General features: G+C 50.2%; 1 protein-coding gene across 1 annotated transcript in view; it reads left to right on the top strand.

Moving 5' to 3' along the window:
* Ttc7a (tetratricopeptide repeat domain 7A) overlaps positions 1 to 18245 on the top strand; it is a 115459-nt gene that overhangs the window by 69686 nt on the left and 27528 nt on the right. The window contains exons 12-13 of the mRNA XM_045137642.1: positions 12834 to 12950; positions 14668 to 14765. Coding sequence (XP_044993577.1) covers positions 12834 to 12950; positions 14668 to 14765 — 215 coding nt within the window. The remainder of the gene's footprint in view (positions 1 to 12833; positions 12951 to 14667; positions 14766 to 18245) is intronic.

Here is an 18245-nt window from a genome sequence, read left to right as displayed (position 1 = left end):
CTGGAAGATCTAACCAGAATGGGAAAAAAAAAAAAAATGAAAAGGCTCTGTATGGTTTATGTTCAAGTCCAGCCAGGTCATGAGTTTGTGCCTGGATGGGGGACTGGGGGTAGAAGAAAGGCTGGTGGTGCCAGCTGTCAGTCAGTGCAGGGCACAGTGTGCCTAGGCTGCAGGCTGGGGTTGCCCACCAGGTGAAGTAGGTCGTTTGAAGGGCAGGAGCGTCTGGAGTTCGATTACAGTGGCTGGAGGCTCTCGTGCTCCAATTCTCTCTCTTGCATAAAAAAGAAGTCCAGTCTGTAGTGCTTGCCCCCCAAAAAAGAGCTTTAAGCTGGGCGTGGTGGCGCATGCCTTTAATCCCAGCACTCGGGAGGCAGAGGTAGGAGGATCGCTGTGAGCTCGAGGCCATTCTAAGACTACATAGTGAATTCCAGGTCAGCCTGGGCTAGAGCGAGACCTGACCTCAAAAATCAAAGAAAAAAAAAAAAAAAAACTTCTTTAAGAGGTAGAGAATCAGTGTGAGCCTTCAAGGATTGGGGGTCATGGGTTTGAATAATCTATCACATCAGGGAAAGATCGTTAGCTGCAGGGTTAAAAAGAGGTGCTGAGGGCTGGAGAGATGGCTCAGTGGTTAAAGGTGCTTGTTTGCAAAACCTGCCAGTCTGCCAGCCGGGTGTGTTGGCACATGCTTTTAATCCCAGCCCTTGGGAGGCAGTAGGAGGATCGCCATGAGTTAGAGGTCACCATGAGAATACAGAATGAATTCCAGGTCAGTCTGGGCTAGAGTGAGACCTTAACACACACAAAAAAAAGAAAGTAAGAAAGAAAAAGAAAAAAAACTGCTAGTCTGGATCTGCTTCCCCACTTCAAGCCAGATGCACAAAGTGGCACATGTGTCTGGAGTCTGTTTACAGTGACTAGAGGCTCTGGCAAGCCTATCGCCTCTTTCCCTCTCATAAATAAATCAATATGTAAATAATAGATGATAGATGCTAAAAAAGAACCCGATGAGTTGGACGTTAGTCCTTTGAGAAGATGATCAAGCAGTAACTAGGGGTGGCCGCTCCTGTTGGTGATTGTAAAATATCATACCTTCAAAGAACATGTGTAATCGGTCACTTGTCCTGAGGGAGTCTTTCCCAGAGCAGTGGGATTTGGAGAAGCCACGTGGCTCAGCATGTCTCTGGCATCATAGCTATGATTTGGACCACCTCATGAGAGCCGGGCAGTATCAGGCTGAATGGGCACCAGGGGGCACTGAACCCTGCTTAGGAGGGGCTGGGGGCACCTTCCTGCTCATTCCCTTCATTCTTGCAGGAACAAAGGCCTGGATGCCCCATACCAGAGACCTTTGTCCCTGCCCTTTAGCCCTCCCCCTCCCCCACTGGGGGTACCCTCCTCACCTGTCTGGTCCCCAAATTCTACTGGTCCTCAGAGACGCCCCTCAGACTCCACTTTGTTCTTCTATTCCCACGGGGAGCTTGGGGAAGGAAAGGTGGGAGAGAGGTAATCAGGAGGAGGCTGACCTCTCAGCCTTAACCTTGCTTTGTTGTTTTGGTTTGACTTGTTTCTTAATTTTTTAAAATAGTGTATTTATTTCTTTGAGAGGAAGAAGCAGAGAGGAAGAGAGAATGGGCAGGCCAGGGCCTCCAGCCATAGCAAACGAACTCCAGATGCGTGTGCCCCCTTGTGCATCTGGCTTATGTGGGTCCTGAGCAATTGAACCAGGGTCCTTAAGGCTTCGCAGGAAAACACCTTAACTGCTAAGCCATTTCCCTGGCCCCCTTGTTTGTTTGTTTTTTTAATTTTTACTCATTTATTTTTATTTATTTGTTTTATTTTGCTTGTTTGGTTGGTTTTCCAAGGTCGGGTCTCACTCTAGCCCATGCCGACCTGGAATTCACTATGTAGTCTCAGGGTGACCTCAAACTCATGGTGATCCTCTTTATCTTTGCCTCCCGAGTGCTGGGATTAAAGGCAAACGCCACCATTCCCGGCTATTTTTATCTATTTTGAAAGAGAGAGGCAGGTAGAGAGAGAATGGGCATGCCAGGCTCTACAGTCACTGCAAACAAACTCCAAACACACGCACTACCTTGTGCCTCTGGCTTACATGGGTCCTGGGGAATCGAACCTGGGTCCTGTGGCTTTTTAAGCAAGTCTCTTAACTGCTAAGCCATCTCTCTAGCCCATGGTTTGACCTTTTTTTTGTTGTTGTTGTTCTTTCTCTTTTTTTTTTTTTTTTTAAATGTTATATATTTGAGAGCGACAGACACAGAGAGAAAGACAGATAGAGGGAGAGAGAGAGCATGGGCGCACCAGGGCTTCCAGCCTCTGCAAACAAACTCCAGACGCGTGCGCCCCCTTGTGCATCTGGCTAACGTGGGACCTGGGGAACCGAGCCTCGAACCGGGGTCCTTAGGCTTCACAGGCAAGCACTTAACCGCTAAGCCATCTCTCCAGCCCTGTTCTTTCTCTTTCTAACACTCCTAAGAAGCTAGTGGCAGAGTTAGGTGATATATCAAGCAAGCTTAAATGGCTGATAAAGGGCAGAGCAGGGAGTAGAAATTAAGCCAGCTGGGGGAGGGCCACCCTGGCGTGCTTGAACCCCAGAGTGTCAACTCCTGTTTTCCCAGCAGCCCTAGGAGTGGTAGCCAATAAAACCGTTTTCATTTCACTGACAAGGACATGGATAAGGCTGTGAGTTCAGGTAGCTGATCCAAGGTACCGTGGCCAATAGGGACACTTAGGTCAGGAGAGCTGGGTTGAACTTTCTGTCTGAGTTCCCATTGGGACGCCTGGACTGGTGGGGGGGGGGAACTCATGTGCTGTGTGTAGAGGCTCAGACTTCCCTGGACAAGGAGTTAGATTTATAGAGGTGTCATAGCCACCTCCCTCAGGGAATAGCCTGCTTTTTCACTCAGTTATGTATTTCCTATAAAAATAGACGTCTTCATTAAAACAGCATCACATGGGTTGGAGAGATGGCTTAGCTGTTAAGACGTTTGCCTGCAAAGCCAAAGGACCCAGGCTCGATTCTCCAGGACCCACGTTAGCCAGCTGCACAAGGGGGCGCACGTGTCTGGAGTTCGTTTGCAGAGGCTGGAGGCCCTAGTGTGCCTATTCTCTCTCTCTCTCTCTCTCTCTCTCCCTTCTTTCTCTGTCAAATAAATAAAAATAAAATATTTTTTAAAAACCAGCACCACAGAGCCATCCGCTGGGATTACTAATTACTGTTCTTTAAAGAGATAATGGCCCCTTTTATGCACTCACCAAACCTGCTACAAAACTTCAAGGGGTGGTGGGGGACGCTTCTGGGGCCCGGCAGGAACGCGGCTTCCTTGGGATTGCTCGAGTCCTTGGGTCACTCACAGCTTCCCAGGCCTCGGAGTCCTTATGACTCAACCTCCTTCCTTCGCACTTCACAAAGGTGTGTTGAGTATGTGAGGAAGGCGCTGCGGATGGGACGGTAAGGACAGCTTGGTCCCAGGCCAGTCTTCCTGGCAGGAGGACAGACCTGAGACTGACAGCTAAGGTCCTCACACACTCCCCAAAGCCCCCCCCACCCCCCCCGGATCATATTGACCATATCTGCTCTCAGGCGCACAGGCACATTCAGAGACGTGAGGCTCGTTCATCAGGGAGTGGTCCGGAGCCAGCGGTAGCTCCCTTAGTTGAATTCAAGTGGCTACGTTTGTCCCGAAGATCCGACCGGAAGCTGCCTTTTTTTAAAAAAAAAAAAATTGTGTGTTTATTCTTATTTATTTGAGAGCAACAGACAGAGGCAGATAGATACAGAGAGAATGGGCGCTCCAGGGTCTCCAGCCACCGCAAATGAACTCCAGATGCATGCGCCCCCTTGTGCATCTAGCTTGTGTGGGTCCTGGGGAATTGAGCCTCGAACCAGGGTCCTTAGGCTTCACAGGCAAGCGCTTCACCGCTAAGCCATCTCTCCAGCTCCAGAAGCCTGCCACCATGTCATCCCCCTGCAGCCAACTCTCCCCGCCATTGAGGGGAGCAGTCAAGGAGACAGGAGCCTAAGGATCACAGCCCCTAGGTTAGGGAATGGGTGGGGTGACCTTTGACCTCAGCTCACTTAGCCGGAGATGTGACAGAAATAGCCTGTATCCTCGCTGTGCCGGAGAGAGATGCTGAAGGCTTTGTGCATAATAGGCAAGCACTTTACCATGGAGCTAACACCCAGACCTGAAAAAAATATATATATTAAAAAAAAAATTCCAGGGCTGGAGAGATGGCTTAGCGGTTAAGGCACTTGCCTGCGAAGCCTAAGGACACAGGTTCGATTCTCCCAGGCCCCACGTAAGCCAGGTGCCCATGGTGGCGCATGCGTCTGGGAGTTCATTTGCAGTGGCTGGAGGCCCTGACACACCCATTCTCACTGTCTCTCCCTCTCTGCCTCTAATAAATAAATAATTTTAAAAAATCTTTAAAACAAATTCTGGAGCCAGGCGTGGTGGCTGTCATCCCTTTAATCCCAGCAAGTCAGGAAGCTCAAGCAGCAAGGTCACCATGAGTTTGAGATAAGCTTGAGGTACAGAGTGAGGTCCAGGTCAGCCTGGACTAAAGTGAGAGCCTTGCTTCAAAAGATACATAAGTAAAAATAAAATAAATAAAATAAAATAGCTGGGCATGTTAGTTGATTTGTTTGTTTTAATCCCAGCACTTGGGAGGCAGAGGTAGGAGGATCGCTGTGAGTTTGAGGCCACCCTGAGACTACATAGTGAATTCCAGGTCAGCCTCGACTAGAGTGAGACCCTACTTTGAAAAACCAAAAAATAAAATAAACTTTTTGGGGCTGGAGAGATGGCTTAGCAGTTAAGGCACTTGCCTGTGAAGCCTAAGGACCCAGGTTTAGTTCCCCAGATCCCATGTAAGCCAGATGCACAAGGTGGCACATGCATATGGAGTTTGATTTACAGTGGCTGGAGGCTTTGTTGCACCAATTCTCATTCATTCTGTCTCTCTCACTCTCATTATTGCTCTCACTCTTGCTCACTCATTGAAAAAAAAAAGGCCAGTCTGTTGGGCTTGCCTCAAAAACAAAAAATTAAGCTGGGCGTGGTGGTACACGCCTTTAATCCCAGCACTCGGGAGGCAGAGGTAGGAGGATCACCGTGAGTTCAAGCCCACCCTGAGTCCATAGTGAACTGGACTGGACTATTGCAAAACCCTATCTTGAAAAACAAACAAATCAACTAACAAACAAACAAACTTTCGGGGGGAAGATTTATACTCACCCAGCTCTAGAGATCCTCACCCTAAAATCTTCCTTCTTTTTGCAGTGGCCACAAATGGTGTGCCTCTCCCCCACGTGGGAAGAGCTCCAAGTCTTAATCCTCTGACAAATGACTAGCAGCCTGGCCTGATCCTGCCCCCGGGGAAGGGGGAGGACGAGGCACATGCCACTGTTCTCCTGAGGAATCTTGTTAGTCCAAAGCCAGAACTGGGCAAAGCTATTTGGGCCAAGGAACAGAGACGCTGACCTTATTGGTCTGCGTTTTCCTCTGAAGGAAAAAGGCTGGCCCAGATGGACCCTGTGGGGCTGTTTATTTCATGGTTCAGCAGCACATGGCCCTGTTTAGGTCATCTAAGAGCCTGTCTATGCGCTGTGTGGGTGCCATGGCAGGTGACAGGTCCCCCACGCTTTGCTGAAGTTTTGAGATAGACGAGGGGGGTGGTTAGCATGCGCCTGAGTGAGCCCCCAAACGTGGGGCATTCTGAGGAGGGTTAGCCCCTAGAGAGTGGGTTTCTGTCTGCACGCTAGATCCTTGCTAGGACCAGGCACCTTGCCGTAAGGTTTGGACAAGGCCAGAGAGTGGCAGAAATGAGGCAGGTCCTGAGCCAGGGAGTGTTTTTCTCTTAACCCCAGCAATGGACTGGTTACACTAACCCCTGATCCCTCTGTCCCTGGGAGAACACTTTGTTTCACAGCGGTCTTTGGGGACCATCATTGTGGCGGGGGCTTAGGCCTTGCGATCTTCAGAGTTTATTCCACCCGTGTTGCTTCGTGTGTATGTGTGTGTGTGTGTGTTACATATATGTGTGTGTGTGTGTGTGTGTGTGTGTGTGTGTGTATATACATACATACAAACACACATTCCCAGTTAGGTTCTTGAGCCCAGAGTTTTAGAGTTCAAGGCAGGAGCTGGAGAGATGGCTAAGGGGTTAAGCGCTTGCCTGTGAAGCCTAAGGACCCCAGTTCGAGGCTTGATTCCCCAGGACCCACGTTAGCCAGATGCACATGGGGGCGCATGCGTCTGGAGTTCGTTTGCAATGGCTGGAAGCCCTTGCATGCCCATTCTCTTTCTCTCTCTGTCACTCTCAAATAAATAAATAAAAATGAACACACACACAAATTTAGAGTTCAAGGCAGCCTGAGCAACATAGTGAGGCCCTATCAGAAAAATAAACAAGAAACAGGGGCTGGGGAGATGGCTTAACAGTTAAGGCATTTGCCTGTGAAGCCTAAGGACCCAGGTTTGATTCCCCAGTGCCCATGTAAACCAGGTGTACAAGGGGCGCATGCATCTGGGGTTCATTTGCAGTGGCTGGAGGCCCTGGCACGCCCACCCTCTCTTTCTCTTTCTCTCTCTCAAATAAATAAATTAATTAAGTAAAATATTTTTTATTAAAATTTTTTAATTTTTATTTATTTATTTGAGAACGATGACAGACAGAGAGAGAAAGAGGCAGAGAGAGAGAGAGAATGGGTGTGCCAGGGCCTCCAGCCACTGCAAACGAACTCCAGTCACGTGTGCCCCCATGTGCATCTGGCTAACATGGGTCCTGGGGAATTGAGCCTTGAACCGAGGTCCTTAGGCTTCACAGGCAAGCACTTAACCACTAAGCCATCTCTCCAGCCCCCAAGTAAAATGTTTTTTAAAAAATAAATAAGAAACAAAACAGGAAAATGCCTTCAAGGGAGCAGTCACAGCCAAGGATACTTTCCCTACCACTCTGAGGGATCTGAGGGGCTGTCGGCCCTACTGAATGGGTCCGGAAGCTCAAGGGCCTTTCTAGAACCTTCAGAGGCACCTGGCCTGGAAACATGTTCTTCATGTTTGCAGTTGCAAAGCAGGAAGTCCTGTCCAGAGCATCAGGCAGGCCGGTGGGAGGTGGCTGAAGACCTCTTTGTGGGGTTTCCCAGCTGCTGCTCAAAGGCCATTTGGCGTCTTGGGAGTTCAGCACAGGTGGTTTTACTGCTGTTTTACAGATGTGCAACCTGGGGCACACCCTGTGTGTATGCTCCTGGTTACAGTGGGGGGCGGGGAGGCACTCAGGCTCAGGTTTCTGATTCCCAGGCCAGTATTCACTTGGAGTGACATCACAGTGCCCAGTTTGAGGACCATCATGTGACAGGTGTTACTAGCCCTCTCCAGGTTAGCTTTTGTCACTGGGCACCCAAATTTTGGAGGCTCGCTAAGTTCCGAAATTCCAGTCTCATAGATGCCCTTTAGCGATGCTTTTTGGCTTCTCCCAGACCGTCCCCTGGGATGAAGACAACCCCCCCCACACCTCCCATCCCCCTCCAATCAGGACAAGGCAGTCACTGGCGCACCACACCTTGAGCATATGGTTTCTCCTCAAGGGCTGTCCCATGTAGACAGAATGGAATTGCCCAGCGCTTTGCCAGCCTGCTGTGTGAGTCCTGTCCAGTTCATAGCTATGAGGACTGGGCTCCAGCACTAAGGAAACACCATGCGCTCCGCACTGACCAACTGTGGCATTGGGGACGCAAGGTGGAAACTTCCAGCAAGGGAGGTGGGCCACGTGTTGCTTGCCAACTGGGTGGGACTGATAAATGATAAGTCACACTGTTTCTGGATTGTCCAACTAAAACTGCTTGATATGTGTGTGTCTTCATTATTATTAAACTCTTTTTTTTTTTGGAGGTAGGGTCTCACTCTTGCTCAGACTGACCTGGAATTCACTATGTAGTCTCAGGGTGGCCCCGAACTCACAGCGATCCTCCTACCCCTGCCTCCCGAGTGCTGGGATTAAAGGCATGCGCCACCATGCTGGGCTCATTATTCAACTCTTAAGCCTCTCTCTCTCTCTCTCAATCTGTGTGTGTGTGTGTGTGTGTGTGTGTGTGTGTGTGTGTGAAGAGAGATAGACAGAAACATAAAGGATGTAATTGCCAGCTCATCACAGACAGTCAGAATTATGAGGCAGTCACTGGGACCTCAGGAAGTATTTTTCCTACACTTCCAATCCTTTATTCAAGAAGGCATTGAGCCTGAAGAGGTTGGGGAGCCAGGCTTACTCACTCTGCCGGCCTGACCCCCCACCAGGGGGACGTTTCCTAGCTCCCTTCAGGCAACTCAGCATCTCATGAGGCCGTGACCTCAACATTGACTACCCCTTGTGGTGTGCGCATGAAAACGTTGCCCACCAATGGCTTTCCAGAGCTCTGGCTGAATGAAGTCCTGGGCCCTGAGCACGTGAGCAGTCAGAAGATACCCATCCCAATGGGCTGAGCCATGAGTTTGAGGCCATTCTGAGACGACTTAGTGAATTCCAGGTCAGCCTGGGCTAGAGTGAGACCCTACCTCAAAAGAAAGAAAGAGAGAGAGGGAGGGAGGGAGGGAAGAAGGAAGGGAGAGAGAGAAGGAAGGAAGGAAGGAAGGGAGGGAGGGAGGGAGGGAGGGAGGAAGGGAGGGAGGGAAGGAAAATGGCTGGAGAGATGGCTCTTAGCGGTTAAGTGCTTGCCTGTGAAGCCTAAGGACCCTGGTTCAAGACTCGATTCCCCAGGACCCACATAAGCCAGGTGCACAAGGTGGCGCATGGATCTGGAGTTCGTTTGTGGTGGCTGGAGGCCCTGGCGCACCCCTTCTCTATCTATGTGCCTCTTTCTCTCTGTCTGTCTGTCGCTCTCAAAGAAAAAATAAACAGGAAGGAAGGAGGGAAGGAAGGAAAAGTTGGAGGGTGACACCTATTTTAAGAGTCGGCCAGGTGTGGGAGGGGCAGGCATAGTAGAGGCCACAGCAAGGAGCCGGCTAAGGACAGATCGATCCCTCCCAAGGTCTGCGCAAGGCTGAGGGAGCTGCTAAAACCCAGGTTGTGGGCCCGAGGTCACGGGGAAGCAGGTGTGGAAGGATACACCGGGGCCCATGTGTTGGTGGCTAGACCAGGAGCCTCAGGATCCAGCCGTGACGATCATTCCAAGGGTGACTGTCGGAGCACACTCGTCTGGCCCAGAGAGGATGTGGTTGGATTGAGAAATTCTGCTCTAGGGCACTTGTGCCAATGGAACATCGGTCACAGCGGTGATGCACCCTTGCCCCCTGTGCTGATAGGAGTGGCTCTGCCAGCTCAGCTTTTGGCCCCCTTCTGTCCCGGGCATATGGTGCCAACTTTGGCAGGTCTGCCAGGAACCCACCCATACGAGCTCTGACACAGGGCTGCATGCAGCGTGATTCAGTGGCATCAGTCGAAAGGGGGTTCTAGCCAAGAGGGGGCCTGCCAAAGTGGAGCCTATCTGCCAAGAGCCTCCAAATGTTGCAGGGCTGCCGGGCGTGGTGGCGCACGCCTTTAATCCCAGCACTCGGGAGGCAGAGGTAGGAGGATCGCCGTGAGTTCGAGGCCACCCTGAGACTCCAGAGTGAATTCCAGGTCAGCCTGGGCTAGAGTGAGACCCTACTTCAGAAAAACAAACAAACAAAAAAGTTGCAGGGCTATTCTGTCCTGGCAACTGTCCCCATCCAGCCCAGGGACTTTCCTGCTCTGGCTACCTGAGGGGACAGGCAGCCTTAGACTGGGCCTCCCCCAGTGCCCTTTGCGCCCAGTACCCTGCCCTCCTGCCCAGCCCAGCTTCTGTCTCTACCCACTGCTCTCACTGCCAACCATATGTCACGCTACACGACCCTCCCTCCTCTGCATCATATAGCCGCTCCAGCGAGACCCCCTTCTCCATTCTTCCCTTGAACTGAGTCTGATCCAGAAATACTTGACCCTCTGGGCAGTTTGACATTGCAAAACTTGTATCTTCTACTTCATGTTGCCACAAGCAGAAGCACTTGATAACGGTGGAGTCCTGGGCTCTGGGAGAATCAGGAAAGGAGAATGGGGCGGCAGGATCCAACACCCCCCACCCCGCTGCCTGGGTTCAGCCAGGCGGAGGATGGCCCTGAGCTGATGTTTCAGAAGAATGCAGAAGGGTTGGAAAAGGTTTTTGAAGTCCTGCTTGAGACGTAAATGAAAATGGAGAGGACAGCCTTTGGGGGATGGAGTAGGGACGTTATATGCAGGGGCAGTAGAGGTATTTTATTTTTGTTTATTTTTACTTATTTACTTGAGAGCGACAGAGAGAGAAAGAGGGGAAGAGAGAGAGAATGAGTGTGCCAGGGCTTCCAGCCACTGCAAACAAACCCCAGACATGTGTGCCCCCTTGTGCATCTGGCTAATGTGGGTCCTGGGGAATCAAGCCTCAAACCGGGGTCCTTAGGCTTCACAGGCAAGCGCTTAACCGCTAAGCCATCTCTCCAGCCCAGTAGAGGTATTTTTGAGAAAAAATTTGATGTTTGCTCAAACCCTTCTTCAAAATAGCGGATGAGCCCAGGTGTGGATGCAGAGGTAGGAGGATCGCGGTGAGTTCGAGGCCACCCTGAGACTCCATAGTGAATTCCAGATCAGCCTGGGCCAGAGTGAGACTCTGCCTCAAAAAAAAATCAAAAACCAGATGCCAGCAGCCGGGCGTGGCGGCGCAGGCCTTTAATCCTAGCACTCAGAGGCAGAGTAGGAGGATCACTGTGAATTCAAGGCCACCCTGAGACTATGTAGTGAATACCCAGTAAGTCACAATCCTAAAAAAAAAAAAAAAAAAAAAAAAAGATCTGAAAATGACCGGGCGTGGATGCACATTCCTTTAAACCCAACACTCATGAGGCAGAGCCAGGCAGATAACCATGAGTTCGAGGCCACCCTGAGACTACATAGTGAGTTTCAGGTCAGCCTGGACCAGAGTGAGACCCTACCTCAAAAATAAATAATGTATTAATGGGGGGGGGGGAACAGCCAGGCATGGTAGCAAGTGCCTTTAATCCCAGCACTCGGGAGGCAGAGGTAGAATTGTCATGAGTTCGAGGCCACCCTGAGACTACATAGATTACAACATACTCATGTGGGTCAGCTGTACTTGCACACTGAGTGACTGAGCCGTTCTGACTCGCTCGGCAGCTATGCAGCGAACAAGGGGGGCCCCCACTGCTGACCACTCACTGAGAACTGCATCGCAGCCCAGCCATGCCGTATCTGATAGACATCAGCATTGCTGGCATACTGGTGGTAGAAACACTGCCATACTGCCTAGAGCCCCTCCCCTAAGCCCCACTGGGTCTCCCCCATCCTTGGAGAGCCGGGGTGCTTGGTGGTCTGGGTTAAGTGTCTTAGCCCTTGCTGCTGTACCCAAGACAGGAAGGGCAGCAGCCTACCTTCCCCTCTCGGCCACTCCAAGGGTCACATTCTATGTCTGTCCTGCCTCACTTGAGAGTCTGGAGCTGCTCCCTTATGATGTAGCAACCGACCCCAAATGGTGACTGACCGGGATGTCCTGCCCCCTTTTCTCACATAGGCAGAGCTGGCTATCTTGGGAAATTCAAGGGGGAAAGCCCTTTGATAAAACGTTGAAGGCCCTTTTTAGTGTGTCCCAGGATCCGGGAATAGTCCGTGATGTGTGTGCGCACGCGTGTGCTCGAGCTGGGGGCCAGGGGAGCGTCAGGGCCTCTCGCTGCTGCAAGTGAACTCCAGATGCATGTACCACTTTATTTATTAATTTGATAGAGAGAGAGAATGGGCGCACCAGGCCCTCCAGCCACGGCAAACCAACTCCAGATGCCTGTGCCCCCTTGTGCATCTGGCTTACGTGGGTCCTACGGAGCCAAACTGGGATCCCGTGGCTTTGCGGGCAAAGACCTTAACCGCCAAGCCATCTCTCCATCCCACATGATACCACTTTTTTATGTCCAGTTTTACACGGGTGCTGGGGAATCGAACCTGGGCTGTTAGGCTTTGCAGGCAAGTGCCTTGAACCAGTGAGCCATCTCTCCAGCCCCAAAGCTGTGTCTTCTACTCAAGCCCTATCTTGGGCCTTGTGCGGCATAGATGTATAGAACATGACTGTTTGCTGATGTGACTCACCACAGCGTGATGTGGGGAGGTTGAGCAGAGCAAGGATGAGGGTCGCAGTTGCCCACTGTGCTACAGAGGTTGGGCAAGGTGTTCTAGAGTGGGGGCAGGTGGAGCTGGAGAGATGGCTTAGCAGTTAAGGCATTTGCCTGCAAAGCCAGAGGACCCCGGTTCGACTCTCCAGGACCCACGTAAGCCCAGATGCACGAGGGGTACACGCATCTGGAGTTTGTTTGCAGTGGCTGGAGGTCCTGGTGTGCCTATTCTCTCTGTCAAATAAATAAAAAAAATATAGCCAGGCGTGGTGGCGCATGCCTTTAATCCCAGCACTCGGGAGGCAGAGGTAGGAGGATTGCCATGAGTTCGAGGCCACCCTGAGACTCCATAGTGAATTCCGGGTCAGCCTGAGCTAGAATGAGACCCTACCTAGAAAAAAACAATTTATATATATATATATTTGGGAACAAAAAAGAATGTGGACAGGCGGACTGAGCAAGACAGGCACTGACAAAGGGTCGCTTCATGCTTTCAGTGCAAAGATGAGAAACTGAGGCACAGAGAGGAAGCAAAGTGCTTGGTGGGTATGGCCAGGGCTGTCACACACTCCAGGAAGCGAGCAAGTGGTTGCTGCTCTGGGGCAGAAATCCCTCGGGGCCCGCTGACGACTACTGCTCTCCTTCTGCCCACAGCCTGATGTTCACCAAGGTGAAACTGGAGCAGGCGCTGAAAGGCCCCGACGATGCCCTGGTGACCTGCAGGCAGATGCTGCGGCTGTGGCACACCCTGTACAGCTTTGCCCAGTTGCGGTGAGTGTCCGCGATCCTTCCTCGCATCACCGGCGGGGTGGAGTCGGTGGGTGGTGGTTGCTATGGACAACCGTCAGCTGAATGACCACAGCACCTGGCAAGATGTGGGTGGGGATGACACTTTGGATGAAAATGTACAATTGGTACTGAGAGGGATTTAAAATACATATATATATATATATATATATATATATATATATATATATATATATATATATGGTGGGCTGGAGAGATGGCTTAGTGGTTAAGCGCTTGCCTGTGAAGCCTAAGGACCCCGGTTCGAGGCTCGATTCCCCAGGACCCACATTAGCCAGATGCACAAGGGGGCGCACGCGTCTGGAGTTCGTTTGCAGTGGCTGGAGGCCCTGGTGCGCCCATTCTCTCTCTTTCTCTATCTGCCTCTTTCTCTCTCTGTCTGTGACTCTCAAATAAATAAATAAAAATGAACAAGAAAAATTACATTTAAAATACATGTATATAATGCTGGAGAGATGGCTTAGTGGTTAAGCTATGAGGGAAAAAAAAAAAAGTCAGGTAGCCTCCTAGAAGGGGTAAACCCATGATTGTAACCTCATGTCCGTGGCTCATTGACAACTCACTCGGGTGCCCCCCGAGACTGGAAAGAGGAGGCAGAGAAAGGGAATCAGCCTTGACCTGCTCTATTTGGACAGATGGTTTTCTTTGAAATCCTCCCAAGATGGCTGGACAGCCACAGGCCCCAGTCAGGTCTGAGCCTGAGTTAAGACAACACACGCTGGATTCCAGCATTCTCTGTGGGGTCATCTTGGTGCATCTCCAGGGGGACTTTGGCCCCATCCTGTCCACTGTGTGGTGGTCGTTTTCTGGTGTTTCCAGCCTGTCACTTTGAGCACTGTGAGCTTTCTTGCAGTAGAAGGGGCGTTGGTTAAGGGGCTCCCTCCTACATCTCCCCCCATCTCCCACTCTGAGAAGAGAGGAAGAGCCTCTCTCCCTCTCCCCCTGTCCCCCCTCCTCCAGTAGTTTGGGAGACACACAGACCTTGGAAATTGGGTGGGAGATGAAAATGCGCCCACAGGGGCTGGAGGGATGGCTTAGCGGTTAAGGTGTTTGTCTGCAAAGCCTAAGGATCCCAGTTCGATTCCACAGGACTCACGATAGGCAGATGCACAAGAGGGTGCAGGCATCTGGAGTTCTTTGGCAGTGGCTGGAGGCCCTGGTATGCCCGTTCATTCATTCTCTCCCCCTCTCCTTTCTCTGTCAAATAAATTTTTAAGAAGAAAGAAAGAAAAGAAAAAAAAATTGGGTCCACAGGTATGCTTTGTCTGCCTCCCCTGCTCTGCTTGGACTCCGTTAGGGTCACCTAACAAGCTGAGGCCTAGGATCCCTGTTGGCAGGGAGTGGCACCTCTGCCTTCTTTCCCTGAGGATGGGCAAGGCGACTCCTGGGACCCTACAGAGACCAGACTGCCCTTGAGCAGAAGCCAGTCTGCAGTCCCCACTCTGCTGGACAGGGTGGAGGTGACTGGAGGTAGAGAAGATCTCCCCCAGACTTGGGGGGAGCTGCTGGTCTCCCTGGCCTCTGAGGACCCATGCTGGTCTCCCTGCCTACCCGGCTGCCCTGGTTGGCTGTGGGACTTCGGTCTGAGCTCCCAACTCTAGAGCTGGCGAGGTCCCTGTCAGCCCGAGCGAGGGTCGTCAGTCCTCTCCTAACGGGAGCCCTGCCTCTCTTTTCCCTCCAGGGGCCTGGAAAAGGATGGCAGCTTCAGTGAGGGCCTCATGGTCAAGAAACAGAGCGGCATACACCTGACCCTGCCGGATGCCCATGATGCAGATTCTGGTAAGATTGGCCAGACCCAGAGACAGCATCATGTTGTCTCCCAGGAACTCTCAGGGCTGACCTTGGCTCTGGGCTGGGTAGTAAGCAGACACAATGGGCTACCAAGGGGCCCTTCCACCTGGACAGAGTGAAGAGAGAGGAGACTGCTGTGGAAAGCTGCCATGGCTGGAGGCTTGAGTCAAATAGAAAGGAATAGCCTGGCCTGGCGTGGCTTTAATCCCAGCACTCGGGAGGCATAGGTAGAAAGATCGCCGTGAGTTCGAGGCCACCCTGAGACTCCATAGTGAATCCCAGGTCAGCCTGGGCTAGAGTGAGACCCTACCTCGAAAAAACAAAAGAAAGGAAGAAAGGGAAGGGAGGGGGGAGAAGAAGAAAGGAAAGAAGGAAGGAAGGGAAGAAGCTGAACTCGGTTCTATTCTTAGCCAAGGCCGATTCTTCCCTGGAAAAACTCATGCTGAATCCCAAGGCTTGTGACATTCAAATTAATTCAGATACTGTACACATGCATCTTTAAGCCAAAGACCGGATTAGAGCTGAACACCTTCTTCAAAAACACCAGAAAAGGCCTGGAAAGATGGCTTAGCAGTTGAGGCGCTTGCCTGCAAAGCCAAAGGACCCAGGTTCGAATCCCCAGGACCCACATAAGCGAGATGCACGAGGGGGCACAAGCGTCTGGAATTTGTGTGCAGTGTCTGGAGGCCCTGGCATGCCCATTCTCTCTCTCCCTCTCTCTCTCAAACAAATAAAATAAAATTAAATTAAAAAAAAAAACACAAGAACGTATTTGGTAGAATTGCTCTCTCTCACTGTCTCAGAGACATGAGCTAAATTGTACTTTGTGGCCAAGTGATAGGGTGGATTTCAACAGGCAAAACATAATACGTAACTCCAGAGGCACATTGCACGGGTGTTTGGCTGCCTGGGGAGCCACCGCGCCCCCCCCCCCCGGAGATGGCTGAAGGGAAAGGTAGCTTCCTTGCAATTAATTAATAATTAATAAAAATAATTGTTTGGTTATTAAGACTCCATACCATTATCTCTAAACCAAAATCATCTGTAGTTTACCCTCATGTCTCCAGAGTTTATTGAAGCTGCTATTGCCTCAGAGAGAGAGAGAGAGAGAGAGAGAGAGAGATTGGGCTCGCATTTCACCTACGTTGGAATTATAAATGTCAACAGCTTATATATCCTGACCAAGGGCCATGTCACCCAGAACTGCCACAGGGGAGAGCACAGACAGACTTGAGTCACTGCCCAAGGAACCTTCACTTCACAGTCTCAGATGGGACCTTGACACATATTAAATAAGAATGTGGGGCGGGAGAGATGGCTTAGCAGTTAAGGTGTTTGCCTGCAAAGCCAAAAAGTACTCAGGTTCAATTCCCCAGGACCCACATAAGCCAGATACACAAGGTGATACATGTGTCTGGAGTTCGTTTGCAGCAACTGGAAGCCCTAGTGTGCCCATATTCTCTCTCCCCCCCTTTATTTCTCCCTCTCGAATAAATCAATAAAATATTTTAAAAATAATAAACCAGGTGTGATGATGCACACCTTTAATCCCAGCACTCGGGAGGCAGAGGTAGGAGGATCGTTGTGAGTTCGAGGCTACCCTGAGACTACATAGTGAATTCCAGGTCAGTCTGGGCTAGAGTGAGACCCTACCTCCAATAACTAAGAAATAAATAAGTAAAATAATAATAATAGTGTATACATGAGTAATATGAGGAGGTCCACATATCTCTCATTTTACCACCTTCGTAAATGACCCTTCAGATTGTTTTCCCTAGGAATCTGTCTTCTCAGCTCTGGAATTATATACATGCACCACCATACCAAGCTTTTTTTTTTTTTGGTTTTTTTATTTTTCGAGGTAGGGTCTCACTCTAGTCCAGGCTGACCTGGAATTCACTATGTAGTCTCAGGGTGGCCTTGAACTCACGGCGATCCTCCTACCTCCGCCTCCCAAATGCTGGGATTAAAGACGTGCGCCACCACGCCCGGCGCTTTTTTTTTTTTTTTTTTTTTTTAAAAAAACATGGGTTCTGGGATCAAACTCAGGTCCACATGTTTGCAAGGCAAGCACTTCATTGACTGAGAGCTTCCCAGCCCCATGCTTCTTTTTTTTTTTTCTTTTTAACGTGATCACACTGTTCTGTGACATGCTTTTCCATGTAACGTAAGCATCTCCCCCCACGAGCGTCGCATGTGCACACTGTTATTGTAGTGACTGCAGAATCTTACATGATTATACCCTCACTGACTTTTTAATCAGTTCCTGTTGTTGAACATTCAGGTGATTTCTGTTTGTTTTGTTTTACTGTGTTTTGTTTTTTGAGCTAGCTCAAGCTGACCTGGAATTCACCTGTAGTCTCAGGGTGGCCTTGAACTCACACGATCTTCCTACCTCTGCCTCCTAGTGCTGGGATTAAAGGCGTGCGCCACCACACCTGGCCCAGAATGAGTGTTTTTTTTTTTTAATTTATTTTTGTTTATTTATTTGAGAGAGAGAGAGAGAGAAAGAGGCAGACAGAAAGAGAATGGACGCACCAGGTCCTCCAGCCACTGCAAACGAACTCCAGAAGCGTGTGCTGCCTTGTGTAGCTGGCTAACATGGGTCCTGGGGAATCGAACCTGGGTCCTTTGGCTTTGCAGGCAGATGCCTTAACCACTAAGCCATCTCTCCAGACCTGAATGAGTGTTTTTAAAATATTTTTATTGACAACTTCCATAATTATAAACAATATCCCATGGTAATTCCCTCCTTCCCCCCCACTTCCCCCTTTGAAACTCCACTCTCCATCGTATTGAATGAGTGTTTTTAATGACAGTTGAGATTGTTTTCCTAAGGGATAGATTCTCAGCGGGATTTTTGTCTGACTTCCTCTTTGAAAGCTCATCTCGGTCTGGAGAAATGGCTTAGCAGTTAAGGTACTTGTCTACAAAGCCAAAGAACCCAGGTTCCATTCCCCAGGACCCACATAAACCAGATGCACAAGGTGGCACATGTGTCTGGAGTTTCTTTGCAGTGGCTGGAGGCCCCAGTGCACTTATTCTCTCTCTCTCTCTGTCTGCTTCTTTCTCTCAAATATATAATAAATTTTTTTAAAAAAATCTCTCTAAAGAAAAAAGCTCATCTCCTCAGCTATGGGGGATAAGGCCCTCACTACTGGGTCTTTTTTAAAAAACAAATATTTTAGTTATTTATGTATGTATTTGAGAGAAACAGAGAGGGGGGTGAGAATGGGCACACCAGGGGCACTAGCCACTGCAAATGAACTGCAGACACACGCACCACCTTGTGCATCTAGGTGGCGTAGGTGCTGGGGAATCGAACCTGGGTCCTTAGGTTTCAAAGGCAAGCACCTTAACCGCTAAGCCATTGCTCCAGCCCACTACTGGGTCTTTGAGCTACATTTGGGCTGCCCAGCACAAGCTACTCTGCCCTGCCCTGGCCTATCCTGAGTGCCCTGTTACAGA

The sequence above is a fragment of the Jaculus jaculus genome, chromosome 18, assembly GCF_020740685.1.
Source record: "Jaculus jaculus isolate mJacJac1 chromosome 18, mJacJac1.mat.Y.cur, whole genome shotgun sequence".
Taxonomy (NCBI): domain Eukaryota; kingdom Metazoa; phylum Chordata; class Mammalia; order Rodentia; family Dipodidae; genus Jaculus; species Jaculus jaculus.
The sequence above is the reverse complement of the archived record's forward strand: the minus strand, read 5'-3'. Positions and strand labels throughout refer to the sequence as shown.